Below are 10,095 nucleotides of genomic sequence, written 5' to 3'. Positions count from 1 at the left end.
CAGAGGCTTCCAGACTACGGAAGGTACTAGCATCCACTAACACCGCTCCAGGTTTCATTAAAACATCGGAGGGAAATTGGACAACGTCCAGTGAGGAGACGTTGGAGGTACTTTTGGACACACACTTCCCTGGAAATCAGACGGTTGAACCATGTTCCGGCGGTGTAACAGAGGCTCAGCGATCATTTCCTATCGAGGAAATTGTGTCGGAATCTAGAATAAAATGGGCTTTAAATAGCTTTGGACCATTCAAATCCCCCGGACCTGATGGAATTACTCCGGCGGAGTTACAGACAGTGGCTGAAAGAGTTATCCCCTGGTTGACGGTGATATATAAACGATGTGTAAACTTAGCATATATTCCAGAAAAGTGGAGGGAAACAAAAGTCGTCTTCATACCTAAAGCAGGAAAAGCCTCTCACTCGAGTGCGAAGGATTTCCGACCAATCAGCTTATCCTCATTCCTACTTAAGACCCTGGAGAGGATGATAGACATGTATCTTAGAACTAGCGTGGATTCAAGTTTGCTCTCGAAACGACAGCATGCATACTCGAAGGGCAGGTCTACTGAGACCGCATTGCATTAACTAGTCAGCTTTATTGAAAGCTCACTATCTGTCAAAGAATACACAATCGTGGCGTTTCTAGACATCGAAGGGGCGTTCAATAATGTCCATCCGAGCTCGATATTAAATGGACTGACAACTCTGAATGTTGATCCAGGTATACTTAGGCTGTTAGACGAACTTCTAATAAAGAGACGTATTTCAGCCACACTAGGGCGAGCAAACATACAAAGGTATGTGAACAGAGGCACTCCCCAAGGAGGAGTTCTATCACCTCTTCTTTGGAATGTTGCTATAAACAACCTTCTGGTTTCCCTAGAAAAAGAAAGGATAAAAGTGGTGGCATACGCAGATGATGTGGCGCTAGCATTCAGGGGAAAATTCCCATCCACAATCAGAGATATTATACAGAGAGCTCTCCGGATGACTGAGAAATGGGCGAAAGATAATGGTCTTGGTGTAAATCCAGCAAAGACAGAAATAGTCATGTACTGCAAAGATCGCAAAACTCCCACGGTTAGGCCCATTTCCTTAGGGGGTACTGAAATTCCCTTTGGTGAGTGTGCAAAATACCTTGGCGTTATTTTGGACAGGAAGCTGAATTTTAGGCTTAATATTGAAGAGAGGGCGAGAAAAGCCACGGTAGCTTTGTACTCGTGCAAAAAGGCAATAGGGAAAAAGTGGGGACTAAGACCAAAAATTGTGCATTGGCTATACACGGCAGTGGTTAGACCTATAATGCTATATGGTGTTGTAGTCTGGTGGCCGGCACTTCAGAAACCGACTTGTTTAGATAAAGTTCAGCGTATGGCGAGCTTATGTATCTCAGGCGCATTTAGTAAGACAGGAACAGACTCCCTTAATGTCATGCTACATCTATTGCCTTTAGACATTTTGGCCAAACAGTCAGCTGCAACAACGGCTGTGCGGTTGCGCGAGCTATCGCTGTGGTCGGAAAAAATGTACGGTCATAGTTCGGTCCTCAAAGTAATGCCAGATGTGCCTAACGTAGTGGATTACACCCTGGCAAAACCACTTTTCGACAAAAAGTTTGAAACTCTAATTCCCAACAGTGAGGCGTGGTGTACACAGACCCCGGGGAATAAAAGATATATAGATTTCTATACTGATGGCTCCAAATTGAATGGACAAGTGGGGTTCGGAGTATATTCTAAAGATCTGGAAATTCGAATAGCGAAAAGATTACCTAATCACTGTAGTGTTTTTCAGGCTGAAATATTGGCAATAAGAGAGGTGGTGAATTGGCTGAGAAGTAATGTTCCAACAAATATTGGCATTAATATATACTCAGACAGTCAACCTGCAATAAAATCCTTGGACTCTGTGTTCCTTAACTCAAAAACGGCCATAGACTGCCGCAAATCTCTCAACGAGATGGCTGAGCAGTACAATATTCACCTAATATGGGTGCCTGGTCATAGGAACATACCGGGGAACTGTGAAGCAGATGTGTTAGCAAGGCTAGGAACTACCTTACATATTCCAGGGGAACTAGAATCTGTTGGTATGCCTCTGGCCACCTGCAAGCTCCTACTGCGTGAGAAGGCTGTTATGATGGCCAATATTCGATGGGAAAATTGCAAGGGTTGTAACGACACCAAGCAAATATGGCCCCATTTAAACTTAAACCGCACACTAGATATGCTAGTGTTCTCAAGGCGTCAGATAGCACTCCTAATATCTGCTATAACGGGTCGCTGCCTTATAGGCGAATTTGCAAAAACTATAGGTGCGAAGTATAATGACTATTGTATAAGCTGTCATGACGTGGAGGAAAAGGAATCAATTAAACACCTCTTGTGTGAGTGTCCTGCTTTTTGTATAAGGCGTAAGCGAATTTTAGGAGCATATAGCTTTAGATTACTGGCTGACCTTGAAAACGTTAACTTAAGCAGTTTGTTAATGTTTTTGGAGCAATCTGGTTGGTTCCACAAAAGTTAATAATAGAGAAGGTTCAGTGGTTAAGACTAGAAGTGCCCATATGTAATAGGTACTTTTAGTTAAATGTGGTATCACAATGGACTGAATAGTCTAAGTGAGCCTGAAATTTAATCGGGCTGCCACTTTAACCTAACCTAACCTAACCTATATATTTTCAGAATTTGTTCAAACAAAAAAATGTTTGCGCTGTGCAAACATGTTATGTTTCACCCTAAGCATATCTTTGTTTAAGGCTCCAAATAGTTAATAGCAGTTTCTAAACATTTATTTGATTCCAACAGAATTTCTTAAATATAATTGTGTTAGAATAGAAATAAACATGTATGTTTGTAATTTATTTAAAAAAATATAAGTCACTAATCAGGACGAGTACTCAGCTACCTACATTTTTGTTGTAATTAAACTTACATATCTATATATGTATTTCGTTATCTATCTCCGTCGCCATATTTATTTCTTTACACTCTCGCTCTCTCTCTCTCTCTCTGACGTTTCTAATCATATATGTGTTTATACGAAATTTCCAAACTTTATATGTTTGAATCCAGAGATATTATATTTAAGAATATGTAAGGTTCCAAACATAATATGTTGCAACATATTAACATATATGTCCCAAACATGTTATACTTGTTTATGAACATTATATGTTGCTTGCACTTAAAAATAATGTGCTAAAATTTTGAGTTCCAAACATATAATTTTTACACCGAAGCATAAGAAAAACAGTATTTTTCGTCAATGTATAGAGATGATACTTTCTGATTGCATGGAGCTTTGGGATAGCGTGTTTCTTATTCTAATTAAGTGTTTACATTTCCATATAGAATTGCCAAAAGTTCTGCCTTTCTCTTTACGCGTTCTTTCAATGAAATTCATTCTCTTTTCGTCTATGTTCTATATTGCAATGAAATTTCGAATATGTCGTTTTTTCGACTTTTGGATTGTTTGACGATGGCAGAACTGCTTTGTATTTACTATTATATATATTTTATTTTGTTCAACTGATTTTGTTAGATCTTGTCTCGGTCCACCAATTTTATTTATGTCCGTGGGATAAAAATCCCACAGACTAAAAAAATCTGCGATTGAACCCACGGTGATAGCAGCTTAAAATGTTCTAACATAAAGGGTGATACGGTCAAAATTCGGTCAAGGGAAAACGCGTGTAAATCGGTGAAATCGTTTATTTAAAAAATCAAATTAAATTTCTTTTTCAAGTTCAATTAGTATAAAATTCAAGAAAAATATTCAGTTAGGCTTTCGCTTTTCCAAATCCGAATTGCCGGGCCTCACGCTTGACACCTGCCATCAGATTTTGTACAGCCACCTTGTCCACCTTCTTCGCTGCAGAAAGCCAGTTTGCCTTGAACTGCTGCTCGTCCTTAGCAGTTTTTTTGGTCTTCTTTAGGTTCCGCCCAGTATTTCTCAATTGGGAGGAGCTCTGGCGTGTTGGGAGGGTTCTTGTCCTTGGGAACCACCTGCACGTAGTTGGCGGCGTACCACTCCATGGCCTTTTTACCGTAATGGCAAGATGCCAAATACGGCCAAAACAGTACGGAACAACCGTGTTTCTACAGGAAAGGCAGCAGACGTTTATTCAAACACTCTTTCACGTAAATTTCTTGGTTGACAGTCCCGGAAGCTATGAAAATGCTGCTTTTCAAGCCACAGGTACAGATGGCTTGCCAAACCAGATATTTCTTTGCGAACTTTGACAGTTTTATGTGCTTGAAAATATCTGCTACCTTTCCCCTTCCTTTTGCCGTATAAAACTGCTGTCCCGGAAGATGCTTGTAGTCGGCTTTGACGTAGGTTTCGTCGTCCATTACCACGCAGTCAAACTTCGTCAGCATCGTCGTGTACAGCCTCCGGGATCGCGCTTTGGCCGTCGTATTTTGTTTGTCATCGCGATTTGGAGTCACTACCTTATTGTAAGTCGATAGTCCGGCTCGTTTTTTGGCTCGATGCACGGTTGTATACGATAGACCCAGCTTATTTGCGGCATCTCGGAGATTTTTAGCGATTTTGCCAGCTTTGCATGCAAGTAGCTCGGATTTTCGCGATGCGCGAGCAAAATTTTGATACGCTGCTCTTCTTGCTTGGACGGCATTGTGACAACTGAAGAGTGAATTCCAAAATCCAAGGGGTGTTCAGGTTTTTTAAATGCAAAATTGAAAGAAATACGTCAAGTTTATATTGACCACATTTTGAGCGTATCACCCTTTATTAGCATATGTGACCCAAACATGTTATGCTAATTTAGGAACATTTTATAATTGTACTTAAATATATTGTGTTTAAAAAATTCAGGACGAAATAAATTTTGTTTACATGGGAACATATATCCAGAGGAAATTTTCCCTTTCTATAAAAAAAAATTGGTCCTCCTCAAAATTTCCGAGAAATAGTACTACTCCCATGACACAAATGTACTCCTACGCATCTAGTAATTGTATGGTTGCATTTCATTCATTGTCCTCTTTTGTTCTCCTAAACTCAGTGTAATAATCAATAACGATAAAAAAACCTAGTAACAATAAAAGTGTTTTCGTTTTTTAAACATCAGCTTTGGATTGTAGTGCAAAATAGTTTTCATGTTTATGAAAGTTTTACGTACACAAAAGGCCTTTTTACGTAAAGTAGTTTCAAGAATAACGACATTATTTTGATTGGAGACATAAACAGGTGTGCTTGAGCCGTACAAACATTTAGCATCCTCCCAGTAAACACGAAAACCTTTACCCATTTTACAGGTATAAGTGCCTCCTGGACGGAGAATCGAACCGAGGACCATACAGTTTGTAAGCGAACACACTATCCACTGGGCTACGTAGCTGGTCGTGGGTTCAATTCCCGCTCAGACCGAACACCAATTTTTTTACATTTAGTTTTACGTATATTACAAAAATTCCGTAAAGATCTTCGACGTTACATATTACTATATTAAATATTTACAATGGAACTTCGAAATGTGGGTTATTAAACACACTGTTATAAAAATATGTTTTTCATATGTTCCGATATAAACAAAATGTGTTTCGGGCACAATTTGTAAACACAATGTATTTAAGTGCAAAAATTAAATGTTTCGGACACATATATTAATATGTTAGAATATATTACGTTTGGGGCATCAATGTTTCATAAAAATAATATGTGTGAATGTAAACATATATAAATTTACAAATACAATTTACAGAGAGAGAGTATAGAGAAAGAACCCGGAGTAAAGAGATTAGATATTTAACAACAACAATTGAAAAAGTTTATTTGCTTTAAAATTAATTATTAAAGAAAAGAAACGTGAAAACCTGGCCATTTTAGAATGATAATGCCAACAATATACTCCCAAACATATTCTGCTTCACGCATATATATTTTCAGAATTGGTCCAAACAAAATGTTGTTTGTATTGTTCAAACATATAATGTTTCACTTTAGGCATACACTGGTAGAAAAAAATTTAATTAAATTTTCTTTGTGTGTATATATTTTTAAGGAGCCAATTGGTTAAAAAAATGTTATGTACACACAAAAAAAATATCACCAAAATTTGTTCAATTAAACATTTAATTGAATTTGGAAACGGATTCAATTAATATGTTAATTGATTCAATTAACTAGTTAATCAAATCCAAATAAAATCCAATTAAAAAAATGATTGATATTTGCTACGTTTCCAATTAAAATATTAATTGATTCAATCAATTTGTTAATCACTTCGGAAATAATTTTCAATTACAAACGTGATTGAAATTTTTTCCGTTTCCAATTACACATGTGATTGATCCAATCACCTTTGTGATTGAAACTGAATAATTTTGAGCAATGGAAAGAGCGAAAAGAGAACAAGAGAATGGGTATTTATTAAAAAAATTATGATGGAGAGATCAGTCTGTGGAAGTAACTCGTAACGAACGGTTGGGTTTTTGTTTTTCGCGTAAATTGAAAAACATGATTGGCGACATTCTGTCTGCTGAATTCAAAATGTGTGCATAAATATTTTGAACGCAACAACAAATCATAGCAAAGGGTTGAAATAAATAGTGTGCAACAACAAATGGCCACGTGGTAAAGGTTTAAAAAAAATATATGAGAGAATGCATTTGAAATTACACCTGTGTTTGTGTTTTGTGGTACTGTAAAAATGGAAAACAATCTACGTTTATTGAAGGTAAGAAATTGTGAAATGTGAATACCGTTTTCCATTGAAGCCTGTTTACATTAAACGGTCTAAAATAATATATTTTTTATTCATTTCTTAGTTTAGTTATTTCGTGAAATTGACCAATCAATCCCATCAACTCCATCATTTTATCAAATATATAAGAATATGTTTGCAATAAAACAAAGTGGGTACCGTATTGATCTGTTAAAATTATAATTTTTTTCACTCCTGGTTTTCTTAAAACCAAGAGCGGTATGGGTTTGTTGGAAGATTCACCTTGAAGTTGCTAAGTGGCGTTGGCATTAAATTGCATTTTTGTTTTACCTGCCTTTTTCAGTTTGAACCCAAGTGGAGAGCAGTATATCTGATATATAAACTAATGAGCTGAATTATGTAATGGTAAAAAGTTCTTTCTTAGGATTTAAATATATGAAAAATATCCGAAAATAATAAAAATATGTATTTTCCATTTATATTTTTTTCTATTTCCAGAATTTGCAAAGTATCGTCAATATAATACCAACTAGATAAATAAAACATAAAAGGAACAGAAAATATTGACCAATCAAACAATTAAACATAAGAAACATCGGATAGCCTGGCGAACTGTATCTTCTATTGAAAACTAATAAAGGCACGTAACTAACTCATAATCATGAGGAACTACTTTCAACACATAGCTTTAAAATACAGTAACACAGTATGTAGAGCGATGAAAGATTATTGCAACGAGAAAAAGAGAGCAGCACATCAACATGAGAGACTGAAATTTCTATTGACATGCAGAGACTATGGAATAATCCCAAACCACACAAAACACACAACATGCAAGGTAACACAACTCTTTCAATGCAACAATTTGAAGAAACAACTCGAAAAAATAGAACACAATTTTCATAAAAAAATTCTCAATCTGGAAATATCCCAAACAAACACAAATATTAAAATAATAAACAGAAAATTGTATCATATACAATCTTGCTTACGATCTTCAATGAGTACCGATGACTACAACTCATTTATACACAAACAAAAAAGTAGAATGGAGGAAATAACACGAAACATCAGAAATACACAAAAGAGAAAAATAGAAACACTGAAAGAAAAAACCTTCAAACAATACGGGTTAATATTTAACGAACAATGGTTCGTAAATAAAACAGACGTGATAATCCCCACTGAGTGTAAATGGATACTTTCACTTGGTAGAAAATTTGCCTTGCCTGTCAGTGAAAAACATTTTTCGACTTTACATGTGATAGCAGATGTAGAGCAATGCATTCAAAACATGGACGATGAGGAATCAAAAGAAATAAGTAGGTTAAAACTCGCTAATAGAATTACTTCATTCAAGAGAAACTTCAAAAAGACGACAAGAGATAAATTTATATTGACGATTTTTGAGAAAACTCGCAAATTCTTGAGACGACATAAGGACATAATAATTATTCAGGCTGATAAAGGCAATAAAACAGTGGCTATGTTGAAGAAGGAATATAAAGAAAAAATGGACAAATTATTATCAGACAAAAACACTTATAAAATGTCTAGAGTAGACCCATCATCAAAACTACAGCGGGAGAATAACAACTTAGTTAACGAACTCTTCAAACATAACCTAATTGATCAGTGGGAAAAAAGGAAATTATATTGCTCCTCGGCTGCTGCACCCAGAATATACGGATTACCAAAAATCCATAAACCAAACATGCCACTTAGACCTATCGTTTCCTCTATCAATGTTCCTTGCTACGGATTGTCAAAATACATTGGACAAATATTAAGAAAACTAGTATCCGAAAAATATAATATCAAGAATTCGTTACAATTGAAGAATAATCTAAAGGACTTAATATTGGACAAGAACGAAATTCTTGTATCCTTTGATGTCATTTCCCTATTTACCAATATTCCCATCCACACAGCCATACAAATCATTATGAAAAAATGGGATATCATTAATGATATAACTAAAATTCCCAGATCCAAATTTTTAGAGATTCTCAAATTTTGCTTAATGGATAATAATTATTTCATTTTTGACAACCACGTTTATAAGCAAGTATTCGGCATGCCCATGGGCAATCCTCTATCACCAACAATTGCTGATATTGTACTGGACAACTTACTTGACGAAGCACTAACGGAACTAAGGGAAAAAAATATTCATATCAAACACATATCGAAATATGTAGATGACATATTAGCCATAATTAAGATGGATGAAACAGATGAGATTCTTAAAGTATTTAATTCCTACCACACGAAACTACAATTCACTATTGAAATGGAACATAATAAACAAATCGCATATCTTGACACCAAACTTCACCACAGGGAAAATGAAATCAAATTTGACTGGTTTTCTAAAGAAACGTCATCTGGACGTATCATTAATTTTAATTCGACACAACCAAGGAACCAAATAACTAACACAGCAAAAAGCTTAATTCGCCGAATACTTTCAATTAGCGATGAGGAATTTCATGGAAAAAACTTCAAAATAATCTCAAGAATTTTATCGACAAACTCATTCCCGAAGAAACTAATTGAAGAACTTATAAATGAAATAAAGGGGAAAATTAAACACGACTCACAAGAACTTGACGTAATCAAAGGCCATAATGACGCAACAGCTGAAAAAGTTTTTTATAGTGTACGTTACGTACCTGGACTAACTGACAAAAAACATCTGAAGCCAATAATACAAACAAAAAACATATGTTTTGCATATAAACCCAACTCCACACTCAGTTGCATCTTCTCCAAAGTAAAATCCCCAATTGACAAACAACAACAAAGCAATGTTGTTTATGAAATTCCATGCAGAGGCAACAACAATGAACCCTGCGATCTCTTATACATAGGTACAACAAAACGCAATTTACACACAAGGGTAAATGAACATCGAATGGACATAGAAAAGAAAAAGGAGAGTACAGCTTTATCACAACATATATTGCGCCATGGACACACAGCTGATTTTGAAAACGTACGCATACTAGAGAGGGAAAATAAAGAGAGAAAGAGACTAACCTTAGAAAGTTTACGAATACAACAAAAGATTGACAGAACAATGAATGTTAAAGAGGACACTGACAATTTAAGCGTTAGTTACAGAGTTGCAATATCTTAATTGACTGTGATACTAAATCTAAACTGTGTTTTGTTTTCATTTTATATTAATTTTAAATTCATATCGTTTGTTTAAAATTTATGTTTAAAAACTGTGATATAAGTAATATAAGTCTTTAAATGTAAATTTTGAGAAAATAATTTGTAAGTTGAAATGTTTAACAATCTCAATTAAAATAAAAAAAAAAAAAAAGTGTAATCTTTAAATTTATTATTTTTCAAATAGACGAAATCCCCTGGAAGAAGTCAACAAGTATTGAC

At 35.4% G+C, this 10,095-nt stretch overlaps 1 protein-coding gene across 1 annotated transcript; it reads left to right on the top strand.

The window, feature by feature from the left end:
- Positions 1-7,987: 7,987 nt before the first annotated feature.
- LOC142225010 (uncharacterized) lies at positions 7,988-9,835 on the top strand. Its single transcript, XM_075294786.1, has one exon. It carries the CDS (start codon positions 7,988-7,990, stop codon positions 9,833-9,835), a length of 1,848 nt encoding a protein of 615 aa, XP_075150901.1.
- Positions 9,836-10,095: the final 260 nt, after the last annotated feature.

This window comes from Haematobia irritans, chromosome 2, assembly GCF_050003625.1.
Source record: "Haematobia irritans isolate KBUSLIRL chromosome 2, ASM5000362v1, whole genome shotgun sequence".
Lineage (NCBI taxonomy): Eukaryota > Metazoa > Arthropoda > Insecta > Diptera > Muscidae > Haematobia > Haematobia irritans.
The sequence above is the reverse complement of the archived record's forward strand: the minus strand, read 5'-3'. Positions and strand labels throughout refer to the sequence as shown.

What these genes read in the sequence shown, in the direction of transcription:
- LOC142225010 (XM_075294786.1), top strand. Translation starts at nt 7,988, where the DNA reads ATGGACGATGAGGAATCAAAAGAAATAAGTAGGTTAAAACTCGCTAAT.